Source organism: Planococcus citri, chromosome 1 (genome assembly GCF_950023065.1).
Source record: "Planococcus citri chromosome 1, ihPlaCitr1.1, whole genome shotgun sequence".
Lineage (NCBI taxonomy): Eukaryota > Metazoa > Arthropoda > Insecta > Hemiptera > Pseudococcidae > Planococcus > Planococcus citri.
Genome location: NC_088677.1, coordinates 75,467,070 through 75,486,890, shown reverse-complemented (window position 1 = coordinate 75,486,890; position 19,821 = coordinate 75,467,070). Strand labels below are relative to the sequence as shown.

The 19,821-nt window shown below is 33.4% G+C and overlaps 2 protein-coding genes across 3 annotated transcripts in view; one reads left to right on the top strand and one right to left on the bottom strand.

Moving 5' to 3' along the window:
- Positions 1 to 19,821, bottom strand: part of LOC135832991 (dentin sialophosphoprotein-like) — a 53,218-nt gene that overhangs the window by 16,981 nt on the left and 16,416 nt on the right. The window lies entirely within an intron of this gene.
- LOC135832975 (NACHT and WD repeat domain-containing protein 2) lies at positions 572 to 19,046 on the top strand. 2 transcript variants are annotated; one of them, XM_065346549.1, is made up of 31 exons: positions 572 to 1,642; positions 1,733 to 1,821; positions 4,096 to 4,212; positions 4,310 to 4,513; positions 4,594 to 4,738; positions 4,814 to 5,039; positions 5,124 to 5,322; positions 7,939 to 8,181; positions 8,263 to 8,463; positions 8,556 to 8,695; positions 8,773 to 8,983; positions 9,059 to 9,303; positions 9,368 to 9,514; positions 9,610 to 9,715; positions 12,167 to 12,339; positions 12,439 to 12,462; positions 12,933 to 13,152; positions 13,229 to 13,441; positions 13,515 to 13,675; positions 13,762 to 13,923; positions 13,996 to 14,126; positions 14,201 to 14,420; positions 14,492 to 14,603; positions 14,677 to 14,783; positions 17,089 to 17,235; positions 17,336 to 17,541; positions 17,621 to 17,820; positions 17,900 to 18,069; positions 18,145 to 18,303; positions 18,386 to 18,575; positions 18,791 to 19,046. In XM_065346549.1, the coding sequence occupies exons 1-31, from the start codon at positions 1,540 to 1,542 to the stop codon at positions 18,929 to 18,931; spliced, it is 5,112 nt and encodes a 1,703-aa protein (XP_065202621.1). In that variant the 5' UTR covers positions 572 to 1,539; the 3' UTR covers positions 18,932 to 19,046. The 2 variants fall into 2 exon arrangements, with proteins under 2 accessions (XP_065202621.1, XP_065202628.1); XM_065346556.1 differs by lacking the exon at positions 12,439 to 12,462.

Sequence of the window (19,821 nt, the reverse complement as noted above, 5' to 3'; positions counted from 1 at the left end):
AAATTTTGTGAAAATTTAAAGTTTCAAAAATCTGCTAGAGGCTTCAGGAATTTTCAAAAAGTCGCTGGAGGCTCCAAAACAACTTGAAATTCACCTGCAGTACTTCGTAGCGTATTGAAACTAGTTTTTAGAATGAATTTTAGCTTTACAACTCCAATTTGATGGAATTTTGTGGGAATTTCGAGTTTCAAAAATCTGCTGGAGGCTCTAGAACTGCTCAAAACGGGTTGAAACCATTTCCAATCGATTTGGCATGTTGAAAATAGGGTATATCCCAAATTTCAGCTTTCTTGGTCAATTTGGTAAAATTTTGATTTTTTCCCTCATTTTTGGCCTAAATTCGATTTTCAAAAGTTCACCAAAAATCGAAAAACGCACTTTAGCACTTGAAATTTGGACAGGTGATAAATTTTTGCATGATCTTTCGATCTACCTTTGTAAAGTTTGAAAAAGTTTGTGCAAGTCCTATGTTAAAACGCAAAATCTGCGATTTCGGCTGACCTGTCAATCAAAATGGCCGCCATTTTGTAAGTAAGGCCAACTTTTTTTTTGGCAACTTTGCATTAAAATGTTCCTAAGGATGTCCCCTTTAAGAAAAATGTTGTCCCGGAGGATCGGCGGGGGGGTGCAATTACTCCTATTGTCATATGCCGGACTATACATTACCTAACTTTTTGAACGAAAAATTGAAAAATAGTTTTTTTTATATGGACTGAAATACGTAGTTGAGGGTTAAAAATTACAAAAATAATTTAGAGGTAGATACCTGCTTTGTAATTTCAAAAAAACTACCAAATTGGTGTTGAATTTTTTTTTTTATTTTCCTCTGAAATTTCGACTTATTTTGATAAGTTGCATGGCATCTTCTCCAAGAATCCCAAAAACCATGATCCAAACTTGATGTCATAATTATTCAAAAATACCCAGAAAAAATTTTGATCAAAATTTTTGAGATAATGTCGAAATTTAACCAATTTCTGATTGCCAGGTGACGAGTTGAAAACGAGAGTAATTAGAAAACTCAAATTTTAAACAAAATCCAAAATCATATGGATTTCTGCAACAAATCTTATAATGTTCTATCGCTCAAGTTGACTCCCTGGATCGATTAAAAATAAGCTGATAAAATTATAAATTGTCCCAGTGGTAAAAAAATTACAATTTTTCACGTTATTTGACGTTACTGTTTCTGTTACTCGCACATTTCGAAAGGCGTAAACGACTTTTTCAGGTGAGCATAAACAATAATGAATAACAAACGCCAACTGAGCTTGACAACCGATCGAATAATGAATGTTCTTCGTAATCGTAAACACACATTACACAGCATTGCATGCCTTTTACCCTTACTTGACGTGCGTGCTTTAAAACACATTTCGAATTGCAAGTTTTAACGTGAATTTATTTCAGTCCTTGAGAAAGTTTCTAACTGAGCGAATGAAGCTTCTTCGCTCCAAAATGTGGTTCTGAGACAATTGTGTGCGGATACGTCTTATTAGAATATTTTCATCACATTACAGTGACTTAAGGTTTGAAATCATGGACGATCGAGTAGTCGATTCTATATTTGCCGGATCTCTGGAAAATTTACCTCCAGTCAGTTCGAAGATAGTTCGAATTTTCACTAGTTCGACATTTACAGGTTGGTAGTCCAAAATGATAATTTTTTTTTAAAATTTTACAAAGTAAGTAGAGTGATTTTGATTACTTCTACATATTATTTTCTTTCAAGATACTACGATGGAAAGAAATACTTTGATGGCTCAATGTTATCCAAAGCTGAAAGATTTCTGCAGAGAAAAACACGGTTTGGAATTTCAGGTAGGTGAACTAAAATACCTCAGTGATCAATTTGTGGTATTTCGAGTAGATAAAAATTTGCAATTCTTAAATTTTCAAAAATTCAAAATCATATCATTCTTTTCTGTTTTTTTTTTATGTTTATCAAATGCTGTAAAAATCGAGGCGTTTATTTTTATGACAAAATAACAAACACGGATATGTTTTATGTAAATGGTACCACTTTCTCGTAAAATTCATAAATATAGTGCTTTTATTCACCATTCATCCTCAATCACCGCTATAAATTTTATACCTTCGCGTGTCAGAATTGTTACGTTAATAAATTTAAAGCTGATAAATATTAATACCTTGTTGATAAAGTTTCGGTGGAGTAAAGTTTTGAGAATTTGAATCTTTCTGACGAACACGTTTCTGAATATTTTTGAAGAATTTTGAGACAAAAAATTGGATCATGTTTTTTGAGATTTTTTAAAAAGATGTAAATAAGTAACTTGATTACCTACCTATCTACATAAATAGGTTAAATTTGAGCAAAAAATTCAAATATTTCAACAAAATGTTTTTTGAGAATTTTTGAAAAATTTTTAACACAAAAATTAAGTCATATGATTTACAAATTTATTCAAAAAATTGTCATGCAAGTTACATCCTTTCGAAATGGGATAAAATTTTGCGCGAAATTCGAGATCTTTGACAAAGTGTTATGGAATTTATCAAAACGTTTTCAAAATTTTCAAGGATTTCAAATATTCCAATAAAATGTGTTTTTTTGGCAATTTTAAAACCATTTTAAAACCCACAATTGGGTCATGATTTTTGAAATTTTTGAAAAAGTGTTGATAGAACCTATCAAAATAAAATAAGTTGAAATTTCACAGGGATTTCAAATATTTCACTAAAACGATTTTTGACAATTTTTGAGAAATTTCAAAGCACAAAATTGGGTCTGACTTTTGAAATTTTTGAAAAAGGTGTCATGCAACACATCAAAATAGTGTAAAATTTCACAAGGAAGCCAAATATTTCAACCAAAATGCTTATTGAGCTTTTCGAGAAGAATTTCTATACTTAGCTTAAAATTGCGTCAATGATTCTGAAATTTTTTGAAGAAGGGTTCATGCAACATTATCAAAATGGATTGAAATTTCAACAGAAATTCAAAACTTTCTTTGGAAATTTTTTTGGGAACTTTTTAAAGAATAATAACTCCAAACTTGTGCCATCATTCTGAGGATTTTCGCGAGGAAATGCGATGGGAGGACTTATCAAAATGTTTCTTGAGCATGCTTGAAAAATTTTAAGACCCAAAATGGGGGGGGGGGGTCATGATTTTTAGAATTCATTAAATTTCAGCAGAAAATACAAAATTCCCAAAAAACTTTTTCTGAGCTCTTTTGGAAAATTTTCAGCCCGAAATTGAGTCATGATTTTCGGTATTTTATTAGAGGTCTAAGAGGTCCCTTATGACCTACCACAACAAATAAAATTTCAGATTGTTTTTGGCCCTTTTGAAAAATTTCAACTTCAAATTTGAAAAACATTGGTTTCTTTTAAATATTTGAATTTCTCACAAAATTTTAACCCATTTTGATCGATTGCAGGATCACTTTTGAATAATTCTACAACGGTTCATTTTCAGTCAAAATGGGGGGGGGTGGAAATCTTAGTTTTTATCGAGTTCTTCCTTCCTAATGAGAGCCAAATATGGTTCAAAATTTTATGAGATACAAAGGATACCATTTACTAAAATATGTTGTGGTCACATTTCAGTTTTTTCAAAATTTTGAGAGGAAGGAGAGGTTCAAAAATTTTAAAAATTTGCCTTTTAGAGGCATATCTACCAAATTGATTCAAATTATGATTTTGATGTTAAAATGCAACGTTTAGAACAAATATAATACTTTTCCAAAAATTTTCAATGTTGATTTTTTTGACTCCCCCCCCCCATTTGAGATCCTTGAAATCAAAATTGCACCTTTGCTACGTCGAGAGCTTCCAGTTTTTAAAAAAAATCAGCATTCTAGCTCAAATAAGAGCAAAATGAAAATCTGGTAAACGTATTCGTCTTCATGTTTACATTATTGATGAAATATTTCACCCAACTCTTATTGCATGTGTTGCAGTACCACGTCGTGATATCTCCAAAGGTCTGTCTTTGTATTCACCTTTTAACCATGAAATTTTATGTCATTTCGCAAACGATTATTCTAAATCGCCGATTGTTTTTGCGATTACATAGTTTTCGTACTATACGATTTGTATTCAAATTTCTATTTTGGTGTTTGATTTTAGGTTGTAGACATGCGATGGGGTGTGAGAGATGAAGCTACTGATGATCACATGACTACCGAATTGTGTATGAAAGAAATAGAAAATTGTCAACGGTTATCGATGGGGCCGAATTTCGTTGTTGGTATTTTTTACTTACCTACAAACTATTGTATATTGTATCGTAAATTGCCTCAATTTATTTCTCGATGTGTTTTTTTTGGCTGATTTTATATAGGTTTTTTTAGGTCAGAAGTACGGTTATAGGCCCATACCTACTTATATCATTTCTTCGGAATTACAAATGCTTCGCGATAACTTGGCTGAAAATGGGATAGATGTGATTTTATTGGATACATGGTATCGAAAAGATACCAACGCTGTCCCACCTGTATCCGTTTTGCAGCCCATTTCTTCTATTTTAGTCAATTTTAATAATAAAGTAAGGTCAGCGAGAAATAATTTAGTCGAGTGAATTTCCTCCATAATAATAAAATTGACTCTGCGATATATTTTTTTCAGAGAGTTCCTAAGCTTCAACAACACGATCAGGCAGTCTGGTGGGATACTTTGGCTAAAATGCAAAAACTGTTGAGGAAGGCTGCTTTGAATTTAGCCAATATTGGATCCATCGATAAAGATATTATGCATAATTATTTCATGTCAGGTATGCCTTCAAAATGGATTTTAAAAATACGCATTTTATTCTACGAGGATAAAAAATTTAAAATTTCTGTTTCAGTTACCGAACGAGAAGTGATAAATGGAATTTTGAATGTAAAAAATACGAAAAATCACTGCTTAGCATATGTTCGTTACATTAATAACATTAATTTGCAAAATGTCAAAAAAGCATCACTATTTTTGGATATTATAAATAGAAATATAGACGCCGAAGCTTCCAAATTACTTGCTAACTTAAGAGATGAAAGACTGACCGCTAAGATTGAGACAACTAATTATCAAAGGTCGGTAAAAAAAATGTCTGATAACCTCCATTTTGTTGTTTTTTTTTCGATATTTATTTCTATGGGATTTTTCTATTGATAAAGGTACACTGTGGAATGGATTGGACGAGAAGGTTTAGACCCAGATACACATGGAGAATATTTACAGCACTTCATTACTCATTTTTATAAAAATATTACCAAATTAGTCGATCGAGCTATGCGCAAAGAGGACAGCAGTGCTCAAGGTCAAATAGTGACAGAAATTTTGCAACATTTGCACGCTTGCAATAATTCAGTTCGGGTAGATGATAAACTTATTTAGTTCTGTAAGGTATAAAGTGCTCAAATGTGACCATCTACCCTGAAAAGTCAAGCAAGGATTTTGGCAAGGGGGCCATTCTAGCTAGTTGGTCTGAAATCATTTTATAAAAAGGTGTCAGTGGTGGATCTAAGGAAAAAGGCAAAACCTTTTGGCAATTTTTATTTTTTTAAAAAAGAAGTTTTTTTGCCAATTTTGACCAAAATGAGTTTTTTTTAAATACAATTTTAACGAAAAAGTACTTGAGTAAGATTTACTGGCAGGTGTCATGTCATATCTACCTATTTTTACGAGTATGAAAACTTGATCTCTTGGGGGGGGGGTATTTGACACCAATTTGATTTTTAAAAGATTTCATGTGCAGTTCTGTCAAATAAAATATGACTTGCAATTTTTATGAAAAAATCGACTCTTTTGGCAATTTTTACAGTTTTTACAAAAAGAGTGAAATTTGATTTTTTTGCAACAGACAAAAAAACCACTTTTTAAGAATTTTGACCAAAAACGGTGTTTTTACAATTTTGACAGAAAATTAAGACTTTTTGGTAATTTTGACAAAAAAACCGGTATTTTTTGCAATTTTGATAGAAATGATTTCTTTTACAATTTTTACAAAAAAGTAAGATTTACTACAATTTTGAAGAAAAAAGTAGGGATTTTTCAGCAAAAACTGATTACCTACTTACATACTTTTAGCAATTTTAACATAAAAGGCAAATTTTTTGTGACAAAAGGAGCAAGATTTCCTGGTAAATTTTTTTGAAAGCCAAAAAAAGGGCAAAAATCACTTCCTATGAAAATATTGACCAAAAAAATCAGTTTTCTGCAATTTTGACAAAAAAGCAGGCATTTTTTGCAATTTTGACAAAAATATTTCTTTTTACAATTCTTACCAAAAATCAAGTTTTTTAGCAACTTTGGAAAAAACCAACATTCTTTTTTAAATAAAAACTGATTACCTGCTTTTGGGAATTTTGAACAAAAAATTCCACTTTTTGGGACAAGAAGTAAAATTTTCTGAAAATTGTGACCAAAAAAAATCGAAATTTTCGATTTCAAAGCAATCATCTCACAATATCTTCGACACAGTCAAATTTTTCAAAATAATTATTTTGATTTTAAAAAAGTAAAAATGTTGAGAATTTGGATGAAAAACTGTGTTTTTTTTTGCAATTTTAGAAACAAGAAGCAGATTTTTTGGCGAATAAAAAACAAGGCTATGTGGAAATTCGATCGAAAAGCTGTTTTTTTGTAATTCTGGTGAAAAATAATACTATTTAAATTGCGTGCAATTTTGACAAAAAAAAACTTTTTGGAAATTTAAAATTTTGAAAAACATACCTAGGTTTTTTTTTTAATTTTGATTAAAAATTGCACTAGAATTTTTCTCTATATTTTGGCAAAAAAGGTAAGGTTTTTTCCAGTAATTTTTATACCAACCTAAAAATCTTAATAATTCTGCACAAACATCAGATTTTTGACTGGAAAAAATTATTTTCAAAAATGTTGACATTTTTAACCATTTCTACAAAAACGTAGGATTTTTTGCAACTTTGGCAAAAAAGTACCCAAGATTTTTTGATCATTCCGAAAAAAAAAACTGATTTTGCCATTTTGGCAGAAACAAAAGTTTTTGCAGCAAAAAAAGCGAAACTTTTAGGAAATTTTCACCAAAAAAAGTTCACAAAAATTTGAGAAGCTACAGTAATTTTTATACCTACCTAAAAATTTTAATAATTCTGCACAAACATCAGATTTTTGTCTGGAAAAAAATTATTTTCTGAAATGTTGACATTTTTAACAACTTTTACAAAAACGTAGGATTTTTTGCAACTTTGGCAAAAAAGTAAGGTTTTTTGATCATTCCGAAAAAAAAAACTGATTTTGCCATTTTGACAGAAACGAAAGTTTTTGCAGCAGAAAAAGCGAAACTTTTAGGAAATTTTGACCAAAAAAAGTTCACAAAAATTTCAGAAGCTAAAGTGAATTTCTCGATTTTTGGTGAATTTTTAAAAATTAATGCTATAAAATCCGTCAAAATGAACATTAAAAAATATGCAAAATTCAATGATCTTTTTTTTTGGATCATTTTTGAGTCCAAAAATGACCGATTTCCGATAAAAGGAAGCGTCACAGTGGCAATATGGCATCGGAAATGAATTCGTAGTCCCAAAAACCTCAATGGTTTATTTTTTGGAAAAAAGTGATCTTCATATTTACGGCAAACTGGTTAGGCAATTTTATTAACACGGTCTCTTGCGGTCCGAAGTAATTATTTTTTCCATTTTTGAAGGTAATTTCCGACTGATTTGAAATCGCCTAGTCTGAATCTGGTGTCCAATTTGAGGCCCATTTCTCCTTCATTGAGAATAACTGACGATTTTCTCGAAAACTTTCGGATATGCTTTTAAAAGACCACTTTTGGGCGAAATCATTTCAATTTTCAAAAAGATATTTTGAAACCAGGAAGTGTGATCCATGGCTTTCCAGGTTGCATTTACCAAAAAAAAAAAAAAAACTCAAGATGGCTACCTTTGGGCACTTTCTCAATTTCCCTTGGAAAAAATAAACTTCTACCTCGAGATTATTTCGATCTAGGTATTTTATGGTCGAGAAGAAAGCCTGAAAAGAATCGAAGAATACATGATGAACGATTGTGATAAACCTTTAGTTTTGTACGGTGAAGGAGGGTGCGGAAAAACATCACTTCTCGCAAAAGCAGCAGCTTTAACGGTCTCTGATTGGTTAACAAACGCGAAACCATTATGTATTATTCGATTTCTTGGCACGACGCCGGACAGCAGTGCTCTAACTCCAGCTTTAATATCTATTTGTAATCAAGTAAATACTTGATTTTTTCCGAAATAAGCATGAAAAATGAACGACCTTGCCCAATATTAATATATTTTTTTTTTCCTTCAGATTTCATACAATTATATGCTTCCTTTTGAGGATATTCCTGATGATTTAGTTCCCTTGACCGCGTATTTCAAACATTTGCTGACTAGTGCTACCAAAGAGCAACCGTTGATCGTATTTTTGGATTCGGTTGATCAATTAACCGGTACTCAAGATGCTAATAAGGTTTCATGGTTGCCAACTCGTCTTCCATCTAATTGCAAAGCAAGTGATATAAATTTATAAAAATTTGTGAATTTATTTTCAGTGAATTATTATTTTTTTGCTTATGTACTTGTATTTTATGCTTGATGCAGTTGATAGTGTCGTGTGCTGCCGAAGAAGATAATATTGAGGTATCTCGAGACTACAATTTACTTCGCAGAATGATCGATGCTCCTGAAAACTTCATCGAAGTTACCGCTTTAGGGGAAGATCTTGCAATGCAGGTTATTCGGTAGGTAGTAGGTACCTTTCCAGCCAGGTATCAAACTGGATTTAATCTCTGTTATTATAATATTGTTTATTTGGCAGCATGTGGATGAAAACTGCATTCAGAGATTTGACCAATTACCAATGGAGACTGGTAGCGAATGCCATTGGGCAATGTTCGTTACCAATTTTTGTGAAATTAGTTTTCGCTGAAATTTGTCGATGGAGGAGTTACACAAAACCTCAAGAGACTCATTTAGCTTCGAATGTCATGGATTCTATTATGATGCTGTTTGAACGAATTGAAAAACAGGTAACAATACAAAATATGCGAAAATACAGACGAGGAAATTATTGTTTTTCAAACTCATTCGTGTGATTTTTTCAGCATGGACGTATTTTGGTATTTCACGCGCTAGCTTATATTACAGCGGCAAAAAGTGGATTGTCTGAAACTGAATTGGAGGATTTAATTTCGCTGGATGATCGAGTCCTAGATGACGTTTACCAATACCATTTACCCCCCGTGAGAAGAATCCCACCTCTGTTATGGACTCGTATTAGAAACGACTTGCCGAACTATTTATCAGAAAGAGAAGCCGATGGTGTTAGCGTTTTGAATTGGTATCACAGGTAAATGAAAATGCATTTTGGAAACGGGGGTTTAAAATAATTATACGATATTATCTGACCACAGACAGTTTCGTGATACTGCAAAGGAACGATATTTTAAAAATGTCAACATGGCTATTTATTTCCATTCGTCAATCGCCGATTATTTTCTAGGTATTTGGGGTGGTGGCAATCCAAAACCGTTCAAGTATACTGAAATACAACGTCATAGGTAATTTTTTTGAAAATCCGCAAATCTGCGAAGAATATAACGTCAAATGTAAAAATTAAAATGACGAGTTTTTTCTTGTTTAAATTTTTGCATAGATTCAATTTGACTGAAAAGGAAGGATCAGCTGATCGAAAAGTACCTGTTCAACCGCTCGTTTTTTATTCTAAAGATGGAAAGGTTACTCGTTATAATTTGAGAAAGGTGAGTTGAATGAACTTTAAAATGGAAAAAATTTGCCTTCAGAGAGGAACTTTTACAATTCGTCAACTCCAATCGAGTTTGGAATTTGGCTCACTGAAAAAAAAATGTCACTCAGACCCCAGGACTACTTTTTTTGCTACCGAAGTTGATTTCTTGACTTTTGGCGAATTCTTGAAAATGGGGGAATAGCCTATTGAAAGGTACACATTAATCATCTACAAAAAAAGCAAACAGAGATGAAAATCTGAAACTTGGTTTAGGTACGCATAAACTATACTAAAGTCGACCTCCCGAATCATTGGCTATATTTTTCAGCTGATCTAGAACCTTTGGCAAGAGTTGGATTTTCTCCAGCAATTTGATAACCTATACAATGCCTTCATGCAGTGATTCGAAATTGCTGGGAAAAAGCCAACAACTGCTGGAGGCTCCAGATTGACTGAAAAATTGAGTCAATCGATTCGGGAGGTCAATGTTAAGAGGTTATAGGGTGTCTACTAGAATACAAAAAGACAAATTTGCACTTTTTTTGTACCTTTTACATACCTTTAAAATGAAATTTAGTATCACGTCAACTCTACTCCAAATCAATCCCTCCTCCCTCCCTCTCTCCAAAAAAAATCGAAGTCTTCAGGATGTCTCACTCTTCCTGAAATTAGAACCAAAATTGTTTTGAATTATATACTGATTTATTTCAAATATTTATGCAGTCAAAATCAGTCAAAATTATGTTGAAAGATAGAACGTTGATAGAGCTGTTTACCTCCCTTTCCCTCTCTCCCAATTTTTAAAAAAAAATTTTAGGTAGGGGCTGGTGAAATGGCAGTCTTGCCTATTCTGCAAAATCAGCCAACAGGCGGACAGAGGACTTTGGGAGCTAGGAAGGTAGGTCAGTGACCTTGAATGTCCACTCACTCAGGTCAATGACCTAAAGAAGCCATGCAGTCCGGTAAACGACCTTGAAAGGCCAAACAGACAAGTCAATGAGCTTTAAAGTCTAGATGGACGGGTTAATGAATGACCATAAGAGGCCAGGACAAGAGTTCAATGACCTTAAGAAAGCAGCCAGACACAACTATGACTTTGAGAGGACAGACAGACAGGTCAATGACCTTAAGGAACCGTACACACAGGTCAATAACTGCAAAGGGTCAGATATTCAGTTCAATGACCTTAAGCGGTTATATGCAGACCAGTCAACACTGTAAATGGTCAGATAGACAGTGCAATAGCATTAAAAGACAAGCCCGACAAACAGGTCAATGACCTTGAAATGCCGAACAGCCCAGTCAATTACATAAATATGCCAGACAGACAGGTCAATGACCTTGATGAACTGTACATACAGGTCAATAACTGCAATAGGTCAGATAGTCAGTTCAATGACCTTAAGAGGATATATGCAGACAGGTCAACACTGTAAATGGTCAGATGGACAGTTCAATGGTCTTAAAAGGCAAGCCGAACAAACAGGTCAATAACCATAAAATGCCAGACCGACAGATCAATGACATTAAGAGGCTAGACAGCCCGGTCAATCATCTCAAGATGCCAGACAGACATGTCAATGACCTAATAACAGGCCATATAGACAGGTCAATGACCGTAAGAAGCTGTGCAGACAGCCCAAAGGAGGTAAAAAGCCAGACAGGCAGTTCAATGACCTTAAGACACCAGCCAGACAAACGAGTCAATGACCTTGAGAGAGCTCACAGATGGGCCAGTGACTTCAAGATGGCAGACAGACAGGTCAATGACCTTAAGCGGTTGTACAGACAGGTCAATGATCTTGAGAGGACAAAAGGTGGGTCAGTTACTGTAACAAGCTAGCCAGACAATTCAACGACCTTAAGATGGCAGCCAGCCAGACTGCCAGACAGATGGGCCTATGACCTTGAGAGGGCCCATAAACGGGTCAATGAGTGTATAAAACCAGATGAGCGGTTCAATGGCCTCAAGATGCTAGACAGGCAGGTCAATGACTTTAAGCGGTCGTACAGACATGCTAATGATCTTGAGAGGGCAGACAGCCTCAAGATGCTAGACAGGCAGGTCAATGACTTTAAGCGGTCGTACAGACATGCTAATGATCTTGAGAGGGCAGACAGACAGTTCAATGACCTTACGGGGCTTGATTGTCGAGAACCCGGTGTTCTGTGGTGAGGGGGAAAAGGGAAATGCTCGGAGGATAAAAGGTAAGCTACTCTAACGTCTGGCCTGGGTGCTCCAATTTGCTCCAACGATGCTTTATATCCTTTCAAGGAGTCTCCCTCCACTCCCCTCCTAAACCTGGCAGGTCCGACAAAATCTATCTGCAAATTTGATTTTGTGGTCTGAGTTTGGGTGACATGCTATTTCACTGAGCCAAATTCCAGCTTAATGGGAGTTGACGAGTAGTGAAGGTTCCCTTGTGAGCCCATACTTTACCTATATTATTTTTTCAATTTTTAGTTCGGCGAATTACCTTTTCATCTTGTCCGTTCGAGGCGTTTCCAAGATCTGTATACAAACGTGCTATTTAACTATTGCTGGCTTCATGCTAAATTATCATCGTGTCCTTTACAAGCAGTCCTTAGTGATTTTGAGGACGCTTGTTGCAATATTGACGACCGAGACACCACGAGGTATTTTTTTTCTTGGGTTTTGTGTCTGATCGATATTATTGTGTACACATGTTTCATTACGTTTTCTCCATTATTCATTCATTATACGTTGTTATTTAGGAATCAAATTAAGCAGATGAAACGGTAAGAATGTCGTAAGAACGTTATTTCCTTTCCACTCTTTGATATTATCTTTAAAAAAAAACAAACGCTAAAATTGACTTCAGCGTTTAGTATTAAACTTGTTAGCAGCAAAATTGCCAATTCTAATCGAACAAACAACTCGATTTGGAATACCTATTATCGCGGTATACCTACCTAACAAATCTTCAAAAAAATTTGTTACTTTTTCACGTCGTCACATTTTTTTATCGCACTTATCTTCTCGTACCCATCTTGGTGACGATTTAATCCAATGAATTTTCAATAGACGAAAAAAAATCAATACTTATGGTACTTATTGCATGAAAAATTTATCAATATTTTCATTTTAATCAATGTTATATTGCTCATAGATCACATCACTGTACTCATTTGCTTGAATTCATTTTTCGTAATTTGTTTCCTCGAGAAGAGCATACTTCATTTTAATGACTGTATTTTGCTTTTTGTAGAGAACTGATGTTGGTCGCCGACGCTCTGAGATTAGGAGGAGCAATCCTCAGCACATTTCCTGACATGTTAGCTCCACAACTGATAGGTCGATTGCTACCTGAAATTGGACCAAATCCGAATGTGAAAAGCTTGCTGCAGGAATGTGATGCCTCAGGACCGAAAAACTGCGCTCTGATACCTTTCTACCATTGTTTGCATACTCCCGGCGGACCTCTTAAAGTATTTCAATGCTCATATAATAATAACTCTTCGAGTATTAAATTCGAGTACTTTCTCATGGAAGTATTTTCTTCAGTATTCCTTGGAAGGCCATCAGTTCGCAGTGTTTGATTTCTGCCTAACTACAGATTATCGTTACATCGTATCTATTTCCAATAAGTTCATCATGTGGGACGTTTCCACGAGTGATATGACTCGTGATGTGAACCCAGGACTGGAAGGAGTTATGCAACAATTGTGTCTTAGTCCAGATAACAGATATGCCGCTGCTTATACGAATTATAACGAAGTGAGCATCTTATAGCATAGGTAATCTTCGTTTCAGAATATTCAAAATTTACTTAACGTGGAAATTTTTGCAGACAGTTTTATTAAATTGTTTAACCAGCGAGTTCATCGTGATACCGAATTCTCTGGAAAATAATGAGAATGTAGTCGGAGTTTTTCTCTTGAATACATATATTTTTGTGTATGGACAAGGTAGCTGGTGTCGATTCGATTTTCGAGGCAATTTACAAGAAAGGTACCTATCTATAAAAACGCTACCTTCATTTATTAGTATGTGTTGACTGTTGAAGCTATTTCACAATATACTTTTTTTTATCTCAGTTGCCGCAATAGTGAGCCACCTACTTGGCCTATACATCTCATGGATTTCACGTCGATTGATACCTACTGGGTATTATTTTGGTCAGGTTCATTAGACGATACCAGGTTGAAAATGAGATCGGTCTTTGACGATGATAATTACGAAGCTGTGGAATTATACAGGTGAATTTCTTCAAACGTAATTTCCACATTAGATATACCTAATATCGGTAATCGAATTTATTTCCTTCGCAGCGCATTTACAGTCTCAACAGATAGAAAAACCATGTATGGCTGTATCGAGGAAAACACTTGTAAAATAGCATTTTTCCAATGTGATCCTGTCAATAAAAAATGGATCCGCTCTAAAATTTTACCCTTACCTGGTACATCTTAAATACGATTTTCCTCTTTAAAAAATCCACCTTAGGTACATATTTCACAATTGTGCTGATTTCAGAATATTACAACAACGATAACCTTCTGCAACTTAAACTGGGTAAAGATGAAGAATCTCTGTTGGCAACTTTGGCCAACAGCTTCATGATTTGGCTTTTGAACGAAGACGTGGTGAAAATATTAAAACTACCTCACGGTATTCGAAACATTTCGGCTAAAATGACTCAGTCCAATTCCTGTATGTTATCTCAAAATAAGGATTACGTAGTAGCTGGTGTCAGGTGAAAAATTCTCAAAAATGGAATATTCCTCGTGTAATTGACAAATCGTTTTAATCGGAAATTTTTTTTAGACGGAATTTATATATTTGGAATATACAAAATGAAGAATTAATCAAAATACTAGATGCTCATTTTGGCAGGATTATTTCCTTGGAGCCATTAACTATTGGAAATTGGAATTCGGTGAGTGTGCTTTGATGATTTATTATGCGTTTATCTACTGGTTAAGGATAATTTCTAATTAATTTCTATTTAGGCCATTACGTCATCGATTGATCGATCGGTCAAAGTGTGGAATATAAATAATATTTTTGAACAAGTTCACGCCATCGATAGACATGAATTACAAATCGATTCCATCAGGTGAAAAATCAACTTTAGTTACTGTACTTAGTTATCAATTTTAATCAACCATCCATCTTTCATGAGCAGAACCGCAGAGGTGGAATTTTTATATGTCTAAAAAAGAGTGTTGAAAATGAGTCCTTAAAGTCTAAAAATATGACAAAAATACGCCCAGTAAATGAGTACCCAAATTCAGGATTTTCAAAGGGTACTTTGTAATAAGAAAATGACAAAATTGTGGACCAAATTGTACAAAAAAATTGTAAAATATGCTTTTAAAAAATGGCCTATAACATGAAAAAAATAAGGTAGTCAATTCGTGCTTTTAGATATGGATTATTAATATTATATGCCTACAAAAAATGCACAGAAAAAAATTGTAAAAACATAAAAATCCCAGTCTTGTTCAAGAGATTTGTTATTTGTTTCACTTTTGACTTTTCCAATAAGAAAAAAAACATATTACCCTTCGACTCAGGCATTTTCAAAGGCTTCTGTTCGGTTAAAATTTCTTTAAAATGCACGAAAAGATATTCATGAAACTTATTAAAATAATCTAAAAACGATCTAAAAAAATTCAAGTTATAGAAAATTACCAAAAATTGAAAAATTTTCTTCAGTTGCTCGAATCGGATGAAAAAAAACTTCAAAAAAAAACATTAAATCTCTAAAAATATCAAAAAAATATAAAAAATCCAACGAAGTACCTACCTGTTAAAATCATTGGAAATTATCAGAAATTGTTAACATGAATACAGAAGTGTTGAAAACATGTTAAAATGAGGTGAGAATATTAAAAAAGCATTCAGGTAACAAATTATCAAAAAGCGATAAAAAGTTGCAAAAAAATAAGAAACAGTCTTAAAGCATTTCATAATTTATGATGTGAGAATTGAGAGCACTAAAAAAATGTTCAGTTCACATAAAAATTATCACAAAAAAGGGATGGGCAAAATCCGGGTCAAAAGTGCATATTCCAAATCCGAAATCCTTTCAGAGAGCGGATTTAAAATCCAAAATAAGGTAAAGGCATGAAAAGAAAAAGAAAAAGATTCAAAATTTTTAAAACGTTTTTATTGCAACGAAAATTTTAGAATTATTTTAAAATAAAAGATTTTGGAAAAAATGGATTTTAATCCAAAATACAAAAATTGAAATTCCGGATTTTAAGGGTTTTTTTAGATTTTGAATCCAAAAAGATTCAAATCCTGCCCAACCCTGCCAGAAAGTGATGAAATTTCAGTCAAATTTTCCACAAGGACACGAAAAAGTGTTGAAAACGTGGTAAAAATTATGCAAAAACTTTCAGAAATGAATTAAAATACTTGATTAAAAATTGCCCAAAACTAATAATGTTTTGGAAAAAGTTGACAAGAATTCAGGCGTTGAAAACACGTCAGAATGCTGTAAAACCACTCTTAAATACACAATAGAAATTTGTTGAAAACAACTTGAAATTATAAAGCACTCTCAAAAAAAATTAAAATCAGTAAAAATTACCAAAAACATGAAACTTTGAGAAAATTTTTCCAAAAATGCGCGAAAAAGTTTTGAAAGTGCCTTAAAATTACGTAAAAACACACAAAAACGCAGTAAAATCCTCGAAAATTGCCAAAAACGAAAAAAAAAAAACGTAGAAAATTTCATAACAACTTGCGGAAAATGCACAACAAATAGTTGAAAATGTGTTTGAATGATGAAAACCCTCCAAAAAATATCAAAATCATGAGGTAAAAATTGCTCACTCAAATTAATGTAATTTTGGCAAATTTGTCAAAAATGCACAAAAGAGATCACATTTTCATTATTCTGTTGAAAAAAAAAAATGGAAAAGTGTCAAAAACTTTTTAAAATGAAGTAAAACACTCAAAAATGCATTAAGATTACTAAAAATTTTAAAACAAAAAAAAAAAACGATAACGTGCAATATTGAAAGTTTTCCAAAGCGTTGATGCAAAAATACTTTTTAAAAAGCAATGAATCCCCGAAAATTGCTAAATATTAAGAATGAAATTGTCATGAAAGAGTATTAAAGTAATGTGCAAAACCTGTTGAAAATGCATTAAAATCACTGAAAATTGCCCAAATCTAAAAATTTCATCACTTTGTGATGCTTTGCACTTTTAATGTTTTTTTACTTGTGTTTTGAAGATATTTCAAAGATTTTTTGCAGTTTTTGTCGATTTTTACATTTTAATGCATTTTTGACAGTTTTTACAGTAATTCAAATTCTGTCTAGTTTTTATGTATAAGTACCTACCAACTGTATGAAACAATAAAATGACTATTTCGTTACTTTTAATAATTTCTATTTTTAACCAAGTATTTCACAGTCTGCTGGAATCGCAGTAACCGTTACCAGAGGTTGTGTCGGTGTATGGGATATTTTAGTAGGAAGATTAATATCACAATTGGCTGACAGTCCATTAGGTGCCATAGTAACCCATGCTCTAATCACCCCAGATGGAAAGTACGTTTAATTTCATACCTATACGTTTTATAAAAAGTTAATAGGTAGGTACAGGTAGGTACTAGGTACGACTTGTATTTTCATTTTTGCATTTCTTCAGGTACATTGTTTGCTCAGAATCGGGAAATGTACTAATCTGGAATAGGCTAACGGAACAAGTGGTGTATAAAGAGGCTCAACCAGGTGTCGTACAACTTGAATTTTTAGAAGATGGAAGTAAATTCTTCGCCATCTCTAGACCTCAGTTGATAGGAACCGATAACCCAGCCCGAGTTACAGCTACTTGTATTACGAGAGTGATTCCATGTACGAATGAAAATTTAAGAAATAGTGTCTCAAAGACATTCGCTTTAGTGTGTTCATCTACGATTTGTGATATTTACAGCTGGAAATCACGCATATTCTTTCGAATTTTCGATCCGAAATATACCAGGAGTTGCTTTCAAGGAAGCTGTAATTACCAGCGATAATTTGAATATATCTATTCTAGCAGCTGATAAAGGCCATCGCGAGGCTATGTTTACTTTTAATAATAAAACTGGCGAATTGGTTTCGAAAGTTCCTCTGAAATATTCCAACGTTAAAGTAAAATGAATGACGTCACATTAGAAATTATTAAGTCTAATTTATTTGAAACCTAATCTCTTGATTATTTTTTCCCCAGGACGTTATGTTTCTAGTGGCAATACCCAATCGACCAAATATCGTCGCTATGATCGATCCCGATAAAGCTGTCTTGGTTGATATTCGCGGTCGCAAGGTATCCAAAACGTTACCAAAATGGGGTGGAATGTGTACAAAAGATGGAAAATATGGACTTTATGCCCCTACTCGGTAACATGCTCTTGATATTTTGCAGTGTATTTAAGTGAATGTCTCGTGTAAATGTTTTTTTTCGATCATTTTTAGCGGAGGTTTGGAACTTATCGAGCTGAAAAAAGGTACAACAGTGCGAACATTTATTCCAAAAGTTGCCGAAGGTGTATTTTCAGTCATTTGTATGTTTAATAAAACGGACGAATACGTGTTGTATTATCACAGTGGTAAAAAAACCATAAGGGTGTTTAGGTAAGCAAGATTTATTCAGCGAAAAATTAATACTCCTAATTTGGAGGTTGCTGAAAAAAATACTCGATAAAAAAATTTTCAGACGCTCGGATGCTGAAATGATCGCCAATTTTCGGGTTCAAACCGAACTAAGTGCTATTGAAAGTACCGAAGATGGCCGAGCTATAGTGCTGGGTACAGTTGATGGGTGTTTATCGGTATTAGCTTTGGCAGATCCACAAAAAGAAGACATGAAACCATTTTTAGCTTCGTTACCATCTAGAGATGAAAATGTAAGTATTTTTGAATACCTCCTTCTCCATTCCTTCTTCAATAACCAATTAAAAATGTAAAGGGAACAAATTTCACAAAATTTGGCTCCCATAGTCTAATAAGTGACGAGTTTTTCAGTGAGCCAAATTTTAGCTCAACCGGAGCAAACAGATTGAGAAGGTTTCTATTGTTGGAAAATTGTAGAAAAAATAATTTTCAAATAATTTTTTTCCAGTGGAAAAAGAAACAAGAGAAAAAACGCATGTCACAAAGATTCAGAGCTGCAGCAGCTGCTGCAAAATTATGTGTTAAAATGTCCTCGGAAACAGCTTCGTTCGATAATTTATCTACAAAACAACTCGAAGAAACTGCCTGAAATTATTTGATCATCAGTTGGTACCCAGACGACAATGAAAGAAATTTTCAATCTTATTGTACTTTTTTAACTTGGAAAAATGCACTCATAACAAGTAAAAAAAATTTTAAACATAAAAAAATGTAGCTTTCTTTGAAATCGCAATATGGTGTAGGTAATTCGAGTTGATGTAGTTTTGAATCGCCCAAAAAGGGGGTTCAGGGGTTCCCAAAATTGCACAATTCAATTTTTTGAGTAAAAATTATACCTAAAATGTAGAAATAATAATGATGAATTTGGTGCAAATTCTTCCAAAAAAAAATTGCTTAAAATTTTAAACATTCAAAAGGCAAAACTCTTAAAAAAATCAGTTTTTTATTTTTCGTTCTTTGGCGAATTTTTAAAAAATCAAATTCGGGGCACATGAGAGAAAAAAAATTTTACTCCACAACCCCATTGGGAATGGTTTTGAACCGTTTTAAGCAGTTTTGGAGCCTCCAGCAGAATTTTTAAACTTGAAATTCCCATTGAATTTTACCAAATGAAATTGGAAAACCAAAATTTCATCTGTACCTTACTACACTTGGAAATGCGGGTGGTTTCAAGTTATTTTGAAGTCTCCAGCAACTTTTTGAAAACTTCGACTCGTTGGAACAGATTTTATAACGGTTCTATTAAGACGACTGTAACTTTCAAAAAATCACTGGAGGCTCCAAAACGACTTAAAATCACTTGCAGTTGACTCGATAGCGTGTTGAAATTAAAATGCAGAGTGAATTTTGGTTTTCCAACTTCAGCTGGTAAAATTTGGTGAAAATTTCAAGTTTCAAAAATCTACTGGAGGCTCCAGAAATTTCCAAAAAGTCGCTGGAGATTTCAAAATGACTTGAAACCGTCTGCAGCAGACTCAA

Excerpts from the sequence above, each read along its gene's own strand:
- LOC135832975 (XM_065346549.1), top strand. The coding sequence starts at position 1,540 with ATGGACGATCGAGTAGTCGATTCTATATTTGCCGGATCTCTGGAAAAT. Across the intron at positions 9,515-9,609 it reads ACTGAAATACAACGTCATAG|ATTCAATTTGACTGAAAAGG; the intron begins GTAATTTTTTTG and ends ATTTTTGCATAG. Across the intron at positions 12,340-12,438 it reads GACGACCGAGACACCACGAG|GAATCAAATTAAGCAGATGA; the intron begins GTATTTTTTTTC and ends GTTGTTATTTAG.